The sequence below is a fragment of the Moschus berezovskii genome, chromosome 5, assembly GCF_049115385.1.
Source record: "Moschus berezovskii isolate FMDL1 chromosome 5, NW_MosBer_1.0, whole genome shotgun sequence".
Classification (NCBI taxonomy): Eukaryota; Metazoa; Chordata; class Mammalia; order Artiodactyla; family Moschidae; genus Moschus; species Moschus berezovskii.
Genome location: NC_142464.1, coordinates 12,899,291 through 12,916,427, shown reverse-complemented (window position 1 = coordinate 12,916,427; position 17,137 = coordinate 12,899,291). Strand labels below are relative to the sequence as shown.

At 44.5% G+C, this 17,137-nt stretch overlaps 1 protein-coding gene across 2 annotated transcripts in view; it reads right to left on the bottom strand.

Annotated features, from left to right (window-relative positions):
- Nucleotides 1–17,137, bottom strand: part of SEC24D (SEC24 homolog D, COPII component) — a 114,204-nt gene that overhangs the window by 15,884 nt on the left and 81,183 nt on the right. For both annotated transcript variants that reach the window (XM_055434892.2, XM_055434893.2), the window contains exons 12-19: nt 13,831–14,022; nt 13,169–13,262; nt 4,882–4,998; nt 4,000–4,170; nt 2,644–2,740; nt 2,371–2,516; nt 1,263–1,401; nt 378–496 (exon numbers count right to left, since the gene is read on the bottom strand). In XM_055434892.2, coding sequence (XP_055290867.1) covers nt 378–496; nt 1,263–1,401; nt 2,371–2,516; nt 2,644–2,740; nt 4,000–4,170; nt 4,882–4,998; nt 13,169–13,262; nt 13,831–14,022 — 1,075 coding nt within the window. The remainder of the gene's footprint in view (nt 1–377; nt 497–1,262; nt 1,402–2,370; nt 2,517–2,643; nt 2,741–3,999; nt 4,171–4,881; nt 4,999–13,168; nt 13,263–13,830; nt 14,023–17,137) is intronic.

The following is a 17,137-nucleotide window of genomic DNA, read 5'->3' as shown; positions in this document are numbered from 1 at the left end:
AATGGCACTAAGCTTTTTGGCTGTAAAAATAGCATGGGCTTCCCTGGTAGCTCAGCTGATAAAGAATCCATCTGCATTGCAGGAGACGTGGGTTTGATTCCTGGTTTGGGAGCATTCCCTGGAAAAGGGAACGGCTGCCCACTCCTGTATTTTTGCCTGGAGAATCCCACGGACAGAGGAGCCTGGCGGGCTACAGTCCATGGGCTGCAGAGTCTGACTGAGTGACTTTCACACATAGAAATACCATGGTCCCCAGTGGCACCCTCGGAGTTCCTGGTTGTACAGTTCACCAGGCAGCATATCAGTGCCCAGACCACAGCAGCCCTCAGCAGCAGAGCGCAGCGTGAGCAAGTCCCTGAAGACAGCAGGTGACTTACCTGGCTGGCTGCAGAGGGACTAGCACAGTTCTTCCGGTAACAGGCCAACATGTGGGCAGTCTGGTTAACCAGAATTTCCCGAATGACCTTCAAAGGTTGGTGTAGAACTGCTTTAAAAGCTGTTTGCACAAAACAATGAAAAGGGCATCAAAGGTTTAGCTCAGAAATGGATCCCTCCAAATATAATAAAAGAACAAATTGCTATTATCTTCACACTGCTCAGTCAGGAATAACAGCATTTTACAATGTTAAAGTCATTGGATAAGGCTCTCTCCTCTTGAGTCAGTATGATGGTTTAGCCAACGGAAAACAATAGCCTACCTATAACAAAAGGCAGGAAATCGGTCCAGATTCTTCCTCAGAATATTAGAAACAGGACTCTACTCACAGAGAAAAGCAAGACCAGTTCACCATCTCTGATGTTCTGAACTCCTATGGGCTGGACTGCTCTTCTAAAGCTCAGTGTAGAATTTCAGCTGGGGTTTGGGGCAAGGAGGGGAGAAGGAGCCAGAAAACTCCTCCGTGGGCCCCTACCAATTCCTAATTATCTCGGTAAGGATAATCCAGTTCAGTCTCATGTGAGGGACCCTATTCTTCCATTATCTCCATGTGCCAGAGGGCACACTTGCACACCATCATGAGTCTCAGGATCACCTTCCTCAATTTCATCTCTGTTGCCCTGGGAAGGACTCAGTGTTCTCCTTATTTGTCTAGACTTAGAAATGCTGACTCTTATTCTTCACCCTCTGCTTTTATAAATTCTGAATCTACCCACCAGAAGGCTACACCATCCCAAGACCAGTTAGCTACTAACTCGGTTAATCCATAAGGCTGCCTGAACCACTAGGCAAGGTACTCTGTACCCCAGGACTGGCAGAGAGTTACCTGACTTGGCGAAAAAGTTGATGAGGGCGTCTGTCTCGCAGCTTTTATAGAGATCTGCCAACTGGGAGCTGCAGTTCAAGCCCAGGTTGTGAATCCGAAGTCGTCTCTGACCGCTGACGGTTGTGTAGAGCACAGCGCACTGCAGAGGCAACATTGAGGGCATGTGTCTCCTGGTTAGCACGTCCACCCAAGCTAGCCTGCTCTCACTTACATGCACAGAACAGCGTGCACAGCCCCAAGACCTCTAAAGCCTCCAACAGGCTTTTCCTATTATTGCTAAAGACTAAACAACACATAAGGGAGGAAAGATGGCCAGCAATACACTGGGAGTCCATGTAGCATTTCGCTGGTTTAAACTTAGGTTTTAATAGGGCTGTTCACATGCAAATACTTGTTTGCATTTCCACAATGCTACACTTCCTAGCTTAGATTTTATTGCCAGGGATTCAGGTCCAGAAATAATACCTTCACATTATCATAGTCCTACTCCAGGCTCACTTCACCCAAAAAGAAACAGCTAGCTCTGGTGACAGGTTTTATACTAATGATAAATGTATACATTTTGATAATGCAAACAAGTAACCATGTCCCCATTTCTGTGATTTTAAAGCACACATTAGTTACTAGAGTTCTTCCTCAATCTGATGTCAACCTCTCCCTTCTTTGAGGGTGATACTGTTGTCTGAAAACTGAGCATTAGAATTTCTCCTGTTTTATGTCAGAGTCTCCACAGCTTCTAGTTAATCTTACTTGCTACAAAGCCAGGTCTTGTGGACACCTGCTTCTGATATGACGACCCGTCTCAGCACGGTGTCCGGCGCACGGCAGGGGTACACAAACCAGCGGCGCTGGGGACCGAAGCCTGTCATCTGACCTCAAGTCTGTGGGGTCTCATGCAAAGACTCCATAGACATCATTACTTCAGAGAAACAGCACAGGATCAGAGTGTGCAGAGTAAACCACAGTGCGCCAATCTAGTGACTTCCACCCTCGGAGAAACGGAGCTGGACTTCTTATGGAGAGACTGACACAGCTGACGGTCTTGGGGTCTCCCCAGTGACCACTGTCAGTAACAAACTAAGCAAAAGACAGGAGTCCGCTGAGTCACCTGAATCAAGGCTCCGGCGTCTTCACTGAGCTTGTCGTCATGCTTGAACTCCACGGTCACAGCCTTGTCACAGTCGACGGCTGCCATCTCTACGTCGGTGGCGTTGTTCATATAGATGCCGCCAAAGAAGTCAGTGGCTCTGAAACCTGAAGATGAGGAAAGACGGAAATTTTGTTTCTCCTCATTTTACTGTCATTTTCTTTGCCGGTCTGTTGTTAGTTTCAAGAAGAAGCAATTATACATGAGACACCTGAAAAACAGTATAAAAAGTACCTGTGCTGGTACGAACGCGCATAATAGCATCAAATCCTATTTTCTTCTGAATATCATTTCTGAGGTCATTCAAAAACTGTTGGCTGTCCAAGTGCATCTAAAAGAATAAAGGACAATCATGTCCACCAGGTGGCAGTAAAATACTGAAAACAATTCTTTAAAAAAAAAAAATCTTGATTAAAACCTAGTTTATCCAGAAATCTTAGGGTTCTGAAAGCCCTTTCAATGTTATTTCACTTGTAATCTTTGATCTTATCAAATCTCTTAGCTAGTTTACAATGCAAGTACATAGCTATGCAAAAGTAATTGGCAGTCATCAAAATGAAAATGATGAACATCTGTCACATTTGTTGCGGGAACACTCATTCCCACTCCATGTTTCCATGTGGAGGTACACACAGCAGAGGCACCTCCTCACTGCTTCTCAGGTGAGGGCAGGTGACGTCTGAGTTTGGGACAAGGAGCTGGGTGGGCAGAGCTCAGCCTCTTCTGCACCCTGGGGCGGTGGGAACGGGCAGCCTGCAGGAAGCATGCATTGCCGGGCCCTCAATATTGGTGCTCTCAAGGGCCAGGGGTCCACAGGAGACACTTCTATCTGCGCCCACCGTGTGACTAGTGATGTCTGTCTCACGGAGGGGAGAGGAGTAGCAAGTCCCACAGACCTGGGTCCCTTCCAGTGCTGACATTCTGATCACCTCTTGACTCTCACTTCAGGCTTGGAAGAGAGGGGTACAATGAACTGACCCCTTCAAACCATAACAATTTAAAACAAACACAGGGTCACGTTAAAAAGCCATCTTAAATATACTGAATATAAAGTTTTATACAACATATAAACATTTTATCAAAACTATTATTTCCCTCCAACAGGGAAGCTTACATTGATATTCAAACCTGAGGCTGAATTGAGCTCAATCTGTCGCCATACCTTAGGACGCAGGAAAGCATTTTTCTGTAATTGTTTTAAAAATTTCTTTTTGACTGAAGGATAATTGCTTTACAATATTGTGTTGGTTTCTACCGCACAACAACGTGAATCAGCCCTAAGTATACTTACATCCCCTCCGTCCTCACCCTGCACCCCACCCCACGGCCCCCCGTCTAGGTCACCGCAGAGCCCGGGCTGAGCTCCCTGGGCCACACAGCAGCTCCCCACTGGCTGCGTGTTTTACACACGCTCGTGTGTATGCGCCAGTGCTACTCCCCGCCCTCTGCTTCCCAGGAAAGCCATTCTTAACCACCAGTCCGTCCTTTCCATCGGCTCCAGAGTTCCCATCTGTCGGCTGCCCACAAGGGGGCACAGCTCTCAAGTCCCGAGAGGCAGGAGGAGCCCAGGGGAGAGACTGCGGCGCTTACCTGGAAGCTGCTGTACTTGTAGAGCGTCCCGCCCGTGAGCTGAGGCACGAGCCCCAGGGAGGCCACGTCCACGTACTGACTGGGGAAGAGGAAGAGGGTCACGCAGCAGCCGTGAGCCACGCAGTCTTTGGCCAGAGAGTCGTAGACGTTGTTCTGAGGCTGGAAAAGTATCTGAAGAAAAGGACGCGCAGAGGGGGCTGAAACGCACGCAACGTTTCTGTTCGTTTCCATCACGTTCTCCGGGCGAGGAAGCAGCCGTGGTGCTCCCCGGGAGCGTGTGCGTCGAGCGCCCCGTGTGCCAGGCGTGTGCCACGTGAAGTGCACGCGTGTGCCTGCTGTCGCCTGACCCCCTGATGACTCCAGGGGCGCTGATGCCGCTGCCCGCCCTGCACAGGCCGGGACGAGGCGGCCTGTCAGGGGCCGCCTGGCCCCGGCTGGACGCCCGCCTCGCGGCTCACCCTGCCCCCTGGCTGGGTCCCAGGGCAACACCTCAGAGGGTTTGAGCAGAGCGTATGCTGAGCCCCGGGCACCCCAGGAGTGCCGTCCTAGGGGGCTGTCCATCACACTCACCCTCTACCTGAGCTTTCTGCATCTCCCCCCATTTCTCCCATCCCCTAACAGTCTCACCAAGCAGTGTCTTACATGGGTTATACATGAAAAACTTGAGATTTTATCTTAATGTAGGTCAGATATCACTTTCCCTAGGAATATACAGTTTCCCAAATTATTTACAATTCACAATCTTCCTTACAATGTACAGTACCCTGGATTTATGCATTTAATTTCGCTCCCTTTCCTACACAAATCACACATGCCCTCTCTCTTTATTCCCTTGTAAGAACTGACATGTGGACATTTCAAAGGGCAGCTGTTTACAAATACCTTTTCTTTGTCTGTATTAATCATTTTTTTGTCATCTCTGTTTTTGAGTTTCCCTGGTGCTTCTGCAGTTGGCAAAGAGGAATGGAAGATGAACAGCTTCCCAGGACAGTCTGCTGCCTTAAAAAAAAAAAAAAAAAGACTTCAGTGGGAAAGTTTTATTATAAGGGACTCAGAAAAATATAAGTGCTTTCTATGAGCCGAGCACTGTAAACATCTCATCAATCCTCACAATAACCTTGTGCCTTATATAGACTGGGAAACAGGCTCAGGGAGGCTGAGAGATCTGCTTCAAGTCAAACAACCTGTAAATGAAAGAGACTATAAATATGTATATATTGGCTGCGCTGCGGGCTTGCAGAATCTGAGCTCCCCAACCGGGGACGGAACCCAGGCCCCAACCAGTGACAGCATGGAGTGTCAATCCCTGGACCACCGGGAATCCCCAAAGAGATGATACTTAAATGTAGGTCTCTGTACCATGACGTTTTAAACACCTATTAAAATGATGTGTCTAAGTAAAAATACTTTCTCCTTCAGCCAACAGAAGTCTTTCAGAACCAGGTGAATCCCCAAAGTAGAAGTAAACAATACGATTCCCAGGATCCTGATGGAGAGGAGCTCTTCTTTGACACCGTCAGTAAACACAGGTGACACCTGCAGTGTGCCCGAGGAGGAATGCACAAGAATGCGGCAGTGCTGTGGCAACGTGAGACAAGAGCCAGCTTGCAGGCAAGAGAAGGAAGAAACGTGGGATCACGGTGACCCCGTCGACCTGTAGTCCTTGGGAAGCAACAGAGCCCAGGTGGGCGCCATGAATGTCGACTCAGCATTAAGATTTAAAATCTTAAATTTAAGGAGCTAAGAAGTAGCCTATGAGCAAACCTTACTGAAAGTAAGTAACGTGGGATACTGCCCCTCTGCAGTCCTGCCTTTCTCCAAGTCGCCTGGGCTCATCGCTGCCTCAAAATGAAGACAACCATTCTGATCACAGAGGTGGCTTTTCTCCCTGGGATGCCTGAAGGCTTTCCATTACAGAATAAAGTTCACATCCCTTTATCTGGGCGGGAAGGCCAGGAAACAGTGGGATGTGTTGCCACCAATATTTGCTGTGTGCATCTCTGCCCCAGACCTTTGGACACATTTCTTATTTCATGCTGACAACCTGGGGAAGAAGACCGTATGGGCTGAATATTAAGGTCAGGAGAACTGAGGCCCATCCAGTCTGGCCCAGGTCACACAGCACGTAAAAACAGTTCCAAGGCCCTTTGGAGCTGAGTCTGAGTCTGTTTTCCAGTCTAATCTTGCCCTGACCATCCCCTACACTGAAAGTTCTAACCCCCCTCTGCTTTCCTGGAGTATACCATATGCTTTCAGTTCAGTTCAGTTGCTCAGTTGTGTCCGACTCTTTGCGACCCCATGAATCGCAGCACGCCAGGCCTCCCTGTCCATCACCAACTCCCAGAGTTCACTCAAACTCAAGTCCATCGAGTCGGTGATGCCATCCAGACATCTCATTCTCTGTCGTCCCCTTCTCCTCCTGCCCCCAATCCCTCCCAGCATCAGAGTCTTTTCCAGTGAGTCAACTCTTTGCATGAGGTGGCCAAAGTATTGGAGTTTCAGCTTTAGCATCAGTCCTTCCAACAAACACCTAGGACTGATCTTTAGAACGGACTGGTTGGATCTCCTTGCAGTCCAAGGGAATCTCAAGAGTCTTCTCCAGCACCACAGTTCAAAAGCATCAATTCTTCAGTGCTCAGCTTTCCTTTTAGTCCGACTCTCACATCCATACATGACCACTGGAAAAACCATAGCCTTGACTAGATGGACCTTGGTTGGCAAAGTAATGTCTCTGCTTTTTAATATGCTGTCTAGGTTGGTCATAACTTTCCTTCCAAGGAGTAAGCATCTTTTAATTTCATTCCTGCAATCACCATCTGCAGTGATTTTGGAGCCCCAAAAAATAAAGCCTGACACTGTTTCCACTGTTTCCCCATTTACTTCCCATGAAGTGATGGGACCAGATGACCTCTTTATCTTTGCACCATTCCCTCTGGCTGGAATATATTTCTCCCTTTCCGTGACCTGGAGTGGAGTGTGCAAAGATGGGGTTCAGTGGCATACGCTGGTGTGCCTGGGTCAGCTGCAAAATGTGTTGGGAAGTTATTGCTAATAATAAGGTGTGTGGGTTTGTGACTAACTTCCTCAAACAGCAAATGAAGAGAACTCAAAGTTAGCCCGGTCCTAATGGGTCTCACCACATGACATTCTGATGTGCTTCGTGGACTGGGTCCCAGGGGGAGGGTCCCAGCTGACACCCTGAGAAGGGGAGGTAAGCCATGCCCCATCTCATCTTCTCTGTGTGACGCAGTATGAGCAGCAGTTTTATTGTTGCCTGAGATGTCTATTGAAAATTACTGACAGACACAACATTAACGAGGAGAAAGGAAGGCTTCCTTCTTCTCATGAAGAGTGAAGAGCACGGACAGTGGCCCTCCAGGTGCAGACATACCGCACAGGAGAAGCAAGCTGCCCACACTCTGGCCAAGAGACACATGTTAGTTCCAATGACCGAATCCTAGTAAAATTTCCAGTGATACTGATAATAAGACATTAAAGGTTTTGAAATTCTATGACTAAATTTTTTTCATTTTTATCACTTTTACCATAACAAAAGTATTTTTTTGTCTTAGTTCAAGTAGCAGAAAAGGTATAAAACTTTTCTTAAAAGTCTATCTTCTCCCTGACTTTTCTTGCCTCACCTGCCCAATTTCCCTAAGGAATTTATTGTCAAAAATTCTTCTATCCATCTAGATCTTTGCTACTCATAGGAGGATTGTAATTTTATACCACAGGAGTTAAGAGCATGGGTATAGTTCCTATCTGCAAGGGTTTAGAATCCCAGACGTTTTATTAGCTAAATGACACTGGGCAAAATATTTCACTTCTCTGTGCCTCAATGGGGCTTCCCTGGTGGCTCAGCTATTAAAGAATCCGCCTGCAGTACAGGAGACCTGGGTTCAACCCCTGGGTTGGGAAGATCCCCTGGAGAAGGGAAAGGTTACCCACTTCAGTATTCTGGCCTGGAGAGTTCCATGGTTGCAAAGAGCTGGACACAACTGAATGACTTTCACTTCACGCCTCAATTACCTAACTATATGATGTTGGAACCATCGTAACTGTTATACAAAAATATTGAGAGAATTCAAGGATCCAGGACATGGTGTTAATCATAATTACACATACATGATTGCCCAGTTAATATTACCCATTGAGTAAAACTCTGAAGGAAAAAAGATAAAGTATAATATTAGGGAAAAAAATTAAGAAGGCATATTTATCTTTTTTCTTTATATATATAATGGCTATTAATTTCAGGCTTATAATTTCATTAATCACATCCTTAGATCGTTTAGAGGTAGCAATAAAAGAAAGAGCTCCTATGGCTTTATACGCCTTATGTCCCTACAAAATGTCATGTTTCTACCAGAAACTGACTGTGCCCACGTGAGGGTATCATACAGGATTAGACGAGTGACAGGTCATTCTCGTTATGATGAAAACAGGTTGAGGGAGGCTGACCTGCAGAGCCCACTGTTCAAAACTCAGCTCCAGTGTCCTTTCTTCCGAGAGAGCTGTTTTCATCGCCCTCGGCAGAGCTGCTTGCCTCCACCTCTCTGCTTTGTAGATGAGACTTCTCTAGAATTCATGACAGGATCTCTGGTCCTCACAGTAGGCAGGCCTGTGGCTCTCCGCCCGTGTGCTTCTCTAGCCACACCGCCCTCCCTGCGCCCGCCTCAGCTCTGGCCCCTCACCCTACAGGTGCCCATGAATTCCTGCGGAGGGAAGGTGGTGACACAGCATCTCGAAACCAAACTGAAGCGCTTATGAAGACAACTGAGACAGGAACTCCCCCGCATCTAATGATGCAGTTGAAGCATAACCGCTAAAGGCCATTTCCCTCCGACTTTTCGGCAAGCTCTGTTTATCTCGTTTTATGGGAAAGTGAAAGCCAACTCAGAAAACTGTTCTGAGGCCAACTTGAAAGACAGTGCCAGCAATTCACATACAGTTGGGTTACGAGTGTCAGATTTTAAAATAGGTGCAGATTTTGAAAAACTATATATAAAAAAAAAAGACACTAAAAGCACAAGGAAGCACGTGCAACAGAAAACAGAGAATGAAGACATTGCGGAAAGCACGAGTGAGAATGCTCCAAACAGCACTTTTTATCTTTGTGACAATCTGCGCATGTTTTATGTCCATTTTTGTCTTCCATCTTTGCTTCAAAAAGTTTATTACAGCTAATTATAGATAGCTTTGACTTGGCACCTATCTGATAGAACGTAAAGCTATAATTCAAGTGGGGGAGTCTGGTTCTACAGCGTCTCCGCTTGGACACAAAGAACAAACGGTGCACTCTGCTGTCCTTTCAGCTTCTCCTCCTATGCAGAGGGGGTGAGGCTCGGCCCTGGCCTCCTGGGCAGAATACGCTGAGCTGTTCACTGACCTGCCGCAAACCTGGACACTCCAGAGGGACTCTCTGCTCTCCTCCCCACACCCTTTTTTGGGGAATATTAGCAATAAACATCATGTCTTGTATTACAGAGTTCCATCTCTTCTACACACTGTAAGCAACTTAGAAACAGGGACAGTAGTCCTAACACTGTCTCATAAAACACAGGCATTTAGTCAATCTTTGTTGATTGACAGAACAAGTGAATGAATGATGTGGTCTCGTCAATATTTACATACTACCCTGCAGATTCTCAAAACTGTTAGCCTTCAGCCTGATAATGACTTCAGGCAAGAATTTTAGTACCCTTGTATGTGTATATACAAATTTAAATCTGACTGATCTTTAGCCACACAGGCCCTGAAAGATGGTGAGATAATATGACTGTCAGAGGCAGCTGAACTATCATACACACAGCAGACATTCACACACTTTTACACAAACACACAACACATTTATCCTATTTTTTCTTCATCCAAACCTGACAAAGTTGCTTGAGGCAGAAAGTATAACCCACAGACAAGCTCCAACTATACTACAGTAGTTTCTGCTCTTATACAACAAATTATAATCACCTGGAATCTTCCTGGGAGATGCAGAAGAAACATTTTTCATTAATTTGTTATTTATAGCAATAATCTACTTGTAAAAAACTTTTGAGGAAACAGACAATTAAAGGCACATAATAATAGAATTACTAAGGCAAATGTAGAAATCAGTAGAAAGGTCAGGAAAACCAGAACATCCACCCTAAGTAGTAGTAGTATTTTTATTGTAGTTAAGGATAAAACTATGAATTAGAATGCTTATCACAACTGACTCCAGGAAACCAGCTACTGAATCTTTTCTACATGTTAGAGATTGAATCATTCAATAATGTCTCCACTTAACGTTCTACACAAGAAAGAAACTTTCTTCACTGTGTTCTTTCTTAATTTAACCATTAGATGAAAGCATAGAAGAGCTCCCCTCGTGTCTCAGTGGTAAAGAATCTGCCTGTTAATATAGGAGACATGGGTTCAATTCCTGGTCCGGGAATATCTTCATATGCCGCGGAGGAACTGAGCCTGTCTTCCCCAACTCCTGAGCCTGTGCTCTAGAGCCCGTGTGCCACAGCTAGCGAAACCTGTGCTCCGCAACAAGAGAAGCCACTACAGTGAGAGGCCTGCGCCTCGCAACGAGCAGCCCCTGCTCACTGCACCTCGGGCCACAAAGACCTAGCACAGCTAAATACATAAATTAAATTAAAAATAAAGCACAGAATAAGACATTAAATCGTAGTTAAATGAAAAGCATTCTCAGTCCAAGTGTAATGTGAAGCTGGAAGGGTCAGGTATGCAATTTCTTGGGGACTTAATGTGAGGATATTCTGAGAGATTGCAGAATGAGTAGCTTTTCTTGATGCCGATGGTTCCTAAATACAGATAATCAGTAAACTGTGGAGCTGATGAATCAGGATCTCTGGAAGTGGGGCCAAAAAGCTGTAGTTTTTAAAAGTACTTGCCCTTTAAACGTGTGACTGCACTGACGTGAGCTGGGGCGTGGCTGCCTCCCGGTCCTGCAGCCAAGGAGTCTGTTCAGGGCTGGGGCTGGGGGACAACCTGCCAGCAGGCACAGGGCAGTAAGCGCCAAGGACATCATGTCCAACTCTGTCGTCTTGTAAAGGCAGCTCCTCATCTTCATAGACAGTTCTTTACCTTCTCCAAAAGGAGTTCATTCTACTTTGTGAGAATAGTGTACTTATCAGCTTTGACTTCTGATTAGTTATATTTAGATGCTCATTTCTTCTCTTTAAACATCAGTGGAAAGGCATATGTTACTCTAACATTAAAACTGCAAGTATAATATAAAAATAAAAAGGAGATCGACTGAGATGAACTGGCCTCTGCTAAGGGACGGGCAGCTGAAAACACTGACAGTGCAGTCAGCATGGTGCTGAGTGACCTCCAAGAACACCCGGCTCATTAAGAACACAGTGCTTTTCCGTCATGTGTCGTAACACCACACTTTGGACACGTGGAAAGCATGCACACAAATTGCTCCCTACATTTTTTCTTTCTAGGATGCTTAGCAGCCTCTAGACCTCCTGTGGACTGCCAGTATGGAACCCACTGTGACAAGACAGTATTGCTCCCTCTTAGAAATGATATATGGGGCTGAGCCAGGATTCTGTATGCATATTTTAATGAAGCCTATATTTTCTTTTATGGATGAAACTCCTGTGTGTGTGCACGCCTGTCTTTTTTAAAAAATTTATTTACGAGCAACTAAAGAGCCACTCTGCTGTCTTAACTAACGATTTACTGGCTTGCGATTCTCCACTCATCTTTCCTTTCAGGCACGCGCAGGTGAATATACTGTTACTCCCAGGACTAACTCTTTAGGGTAGAAAGACCTGTAGCATCATGTATAACTTATCACGTATCAGGAAATTTACATATGAATTTCTAGACATCTTTCCAGAGGTCAGAATAACAACTGCAGAACTTTCAAACTGAAACAGCTATTTGTCTTTAGCACTGTGGAATAAAATAGGAATTCCTAAAGTCTTTCTGTAGCCCAAACAATGATCACTGCTGGCTTCCACGGAATGAAACTTAACATCTCCATACAGCTTTCGGATGTGAAATTTATCTTTAATTTTATGTTAAATCCTGGATGTTCATTGGAGGGACTGATGCTAAAGCTGAAACTCCAATACTTTGGCCACCTCATGCGACGAGGTGACTCACTGGAAAAGACTCTGATGCTGGGAAAGGTTGGGGGCGGGAGGAGAAGGGGACGACGGAGAATGAGATGGCTGGATGGCATCACTGACTCTGTGGACATGAGTTTGAGTGTACTCTGGGAGTTGGTGATGGACAGGGAGGCCTGGCGTGCTGTGATTCGTGGGGTCGCGGAGAGTCGGACACGACTGAGCGACTGAACTGAATTGAACTGAACATGTATTGAGGCTTTTTGAGGGATATCTGCAAGTCTTTGATCTCATCAATAAATAATCTGAAGATCAAAAAACCCAGGCAAGCATCTATACTGGAACCAGACTAAAACGTCTGGACACAAAATTTATGTGGAAGTAGTTCATAAACTTAATTCTGTAGGGCTGTTGTTGCTGTTTGTTATTATTGCTAGCCATTTTTATCTTAAAAATTAATTTAAGTATTATAATAAGATTAAAAAAACAATTTCAGGAACTAGCTGTCTAGGCCAAAGGTGACTCCTGTGCTAAGGTAATAATGATTAAGAGTGAAGCACTTTCCAACCATCCTGCCTTCCTCAAACCACTGTCTTAATTACTACGACAATGACCAGTCCCTTGGGCCCAGCTTCCCAAGCAGAGACGTGGCAACCCACACCCGCGGGCGTTCGGGGAGGCCCAGCAGCACTTGTTTCTGTCACAACTTTGCCCCTGAATGTTTGAAAACCCCAAGGAAGGAGAGAAATGGGGGTTTTTCCTCTTCATATCTGGTAGTTCAGATGTTGTTGCAATAATTTGAAAAGATATCACATAAAGTTCATATGAAAGCCAAAGGGAGGAGCTAAACCGGAAACCCGACAGAATCAGTTGCTCAGATGCTAACAGCGCTGGAATGTAAACGCTGGGAGCGAGCTGCGGTCTGGCCGTTTCCTCCTGAGATTTGCGCGCAAGTGGGGAACAGCCTCCAGCAAGCTGCATGTTTCAATGAAGGCTGTATTTCGTTTCATGGATGAAACTTCCCGTGTGTGTCATTTTTAAAGTTTATTTACTACCAACCAAAAGTGGCTTCTGCTCACCTTTAGGGCTTCCATGCCAGCCTGGATGACAGGGGCAAAGACAGTCTCATTTTCATTAGAGTCTGCAAACATCTCTGGAATCTGATCCAATAAACTGTAAGAAATGAATGAGCAAAAGGCTTTAAATACTTAGTATATTTATAACACACATCAAGAAATAACTCAGGAACACATCAAGGCTAAATACATATGGCGTTTATTTTACACTGAATGCCTGTGGGTGAATTTCACAGGTCACTCCTCAGGGAATGATATCCTGTTGTGGTTTGGCACCAAAATTCATGATTTGGTTGGAACACTTACAAAAGTCACGCTCTTTATAAATGTCACTTTTCTATTTACCATATCTCTGATCTCTTAGACTACGAATTATAAACAGTGGCTACATCATCAGTGAAAATGCTCATCCACGCACAGGAAATAACTCCTGTGCTGCCTTTCCTGCAAAGAGAAGGGATGGACAGGGCTGAGTGTGAGCACTGGATCATTCCTCATTTTAGATTCTGGTCTACACTGAGAAGAGACAGACCTAACATAGAGTTTTATAATCCATGTGTTAAAACCCCCTTGTTAATGAGAAAACAAAACATGTGTGATTGAATCAAGACATGAACGAACAGACACGTGATCTGGGTCTAAGTCGTAAAGCACTTGGTACTTGCTTGTGAATCACAGACTGAGATTCTTGATAGTTGACAAGGAAGCCGTCCAACAGAGGAACGAAGACCTCGCTGACATCGGTCACCACCATCATCTGAGGCTGGGCCAGGTTACTCTTTACATTGAAGAAGTGCAGCACTTTGTTATATGTGATAAAGCCAACTCGAACTGCAGAAGTTTCTTCTTGATCTTCCCTGTGAGAGGGGGAGAAAGTTTGAGGCTCTTTCATAAATTTATGAGAGAGAGGTTTCTATGAGAAATTCAGTAAGGAATTTAAATTAAATTCAGTAAGGAATTCCATAAAATATATGGAAGATATGTTTAAAGTTTTGTTATCATTTACCAGATGTAGGCAATACTGAGTCACAGTGGTGGGGTGGGAGATATTTCAAAACTAAGTAAGTTGATAAGAAAAAAATTCTCAAAAATCTACGTATATAAACAAATAGATATTATGAATTTGTTTGCATTTTTCTAACATATTTATTCTCAAGCCATAGCAATTACAAAGTATTCCACCCCCACCCCCACCACCATAAACAAGCTAGGCTTATTACATTCTTTATAAACAAAGCTCTCAGAAGTCACCAGAAGGTCAGAGTAACTGATGCCATATCTGAAGAGAAACACACGTTCAGATGACAAACGGGACAGCTATTTTATCAAGAAAGGACCTGCTCCTCCCCTATGACTCATTTTACCCATTCTCAAGACTCAACAGGAGATGAGCTAGATTTTGAAAGTTATATACCATATAATGGAGAAGGAAATGGCAATCCACTCCACTGGTCTTGCCTGGAGAATCCCACGGACAGAGAAGACTGGCGGGCTACAGTCCATAGGGTCACAAGAGTCGGACACAACTTGGCAACTAACCCACCACCATATAAACAAACATGCAGTGCAAATGCGTAAAACAACCACATATACGAATTGACAATGAAATTATTAGGTAACCATTTGTGATACTCACAACTAGACAGTAAAAGCAATAAAGACTACAGAATTGTAACAGAGAGTTTAAAATTTTTGCAGAATTCCAGGACAAGGCTCTATTCTTCCTGAAAGGAGTATGCAGGTATGAATCTTCTTACCCAAGTCTGTACTGAGTAAATTCAGAGTTGAGCGGTCTGAACTCCCGATTTTTTTCTTTCTCCCTCCTCCTCCTCCCACACCCCTTTCTAAAATAACACACCTGGACACCACTGATGCTCTTACTAATAATCAGCAGTGGACATAACACAGTGCTCAGGGACTGTGTGAAAGCTACAAAACACAGATGCCACTTTCTCTGACCCTTAGATTTCAGTAAAACTTACTCTGCTCAGGAAGCAGCTTTTTTGAAAAAGAACCTAGTGTGCTCGGTTTCCAAACTTTGCACACGGCCTAAAGAGTTACCTGAGTGAGAAAGGAAAATGGAATGACGTCAAGTTCCAACTGCTGATTCCACCACAGACATCCAACTTCCTCGATGTCTCAGCAGAGTACAGGCTGACTCTTGACTTTAAATTCTCTTCTATTTTTCTGTTTACTTTGCTGATGGCATTTGCTCTTCACTGTGGCCTTGTTAAATGAGTGGGCAGTTTAAATAGATCCTTATAATCTCTTCCAGAGGCACTTGGTAAATGTTTGTATTTTGGACTTTTGCAACATTTTTAGAAATGGGAATCCTTATCTTTGTAACTACACATACACAGACTCTCTCACACACACGTCCCCTCCACACCCTAAACTGTGTGACCTCAGGCAACCAGTGACTATACTACACGGCATCCATGTTTCCCCTCTTCTTTCCCTTCTCGTTAGACTCTTACTCCTCAAGGCCAAGCACAAGTCCTCCTTCTGTGAAACTCTCCCTGATGCCACCAACCAGAAGTTATTTCCTTTTCCTAACTTCCTACATGGAGAAGGCAACGGCACCCCATTCCAGTACTCTTGCCTGAAAATCCCATGGACAGAGGAGCCTGGTAGGCTGCAGTCCATGGAGTTGCTAAGAGTCGGATACGACTGAGCAACTTCCCTTTCACTTTTCACTTTCATGCATTGGAGAAGGAAATGGCAACCCACTCCAGTGTTCTTGCCTGGAGAATCCCAGGGACGGGAGAGCCTGGTGGGCTGCCGTCTATGGGGTCACACCGAGTCGGACACGACTGAAGCGACTTAGCAGCAGCAGCAACTTCCTACAACTCCTTCTCAGTTGGCTCTTGGTGGATACTGTCTTTCAGTTAACATTTCCCGAATCCTTGCCTATAAACCAATAAAGGTCACGGCTCAAGGCTTATGCTCTCTGCTCTGAGGGTCTAGCAATGTGGGGAATGAGAGGTCTTGCTGAGGACGATTATCATGATGGTGAAACATGTGTTTGGGATGGCAGGTTAGAGCCCAGACTGATAAACTGATTGCATCTTTTCCCAACTCCAGGTGAGTGATGTTGCGTTGGTAACTTAAAATCAGCCTCCTGGAAGTGTTTACACGACAGGAATGAGCAAACAATACAAATAAAGGCTTTGCTTATTTCAGAGCAGTTTTCCAGCACACCGTTGGTTAAGCTCCTATTTCCCAGTGAATCTTGTATTACATAAGAGAAAAATGTCCAGCAAATCATGAAGGGCATTTATTCTCTTTTAATAGTTAACTTGGAGTCAGCCAAGGCAAAAGACACAAAAATTATAGAGAAGAATCTGGATTGCTATTCCCCATTGGATTTGGACATTTTTAGTGATGGGAAAAGAGTATCCTGGGGTTCATAGGGTTCACTTAAATTCTAATTAACATTTTTTATAAATATCTAGTCAGGACATCTCACATTATTACAAAATAGTAGGAGTAATGTTTTCACTGGAACAGCTGTTTTTAAATTTAAGAAAGAACTATGCTAAAATTTTATTTTTCAACAGGACAGTTGCCTTGATAAACCATATCCAGAAGAAAATGGAATCTGTCTCTCCTTCATATTAATTCTATACAAATTCTGTAAAGTTATAGACAGGATATCATAAAGAACAACGTGGTTTGTTCCCTTTTTCAATGACCCTTTCCCTCAACACTCGCCCCTATTATAATTGAATATGACAGAGTAACACCAAAGATATCAAATAACCTGAAGAACTAGAATATTCCAAAATTAAGCATTTTGAACATATTAGCTACACCAGCATTAGACACAAACAACTCAGAAAGCAAGCCAGGAGTTTGGTGTGAATAACAAGTAAAACACTTCAAATCTTTTCTGTCCTTTTCTGGAAAAGTCAGACAGAGAAGTCTGTCACCCTGGCCATACCAAAGACGCAAATTTAAAGTTCAATAGTA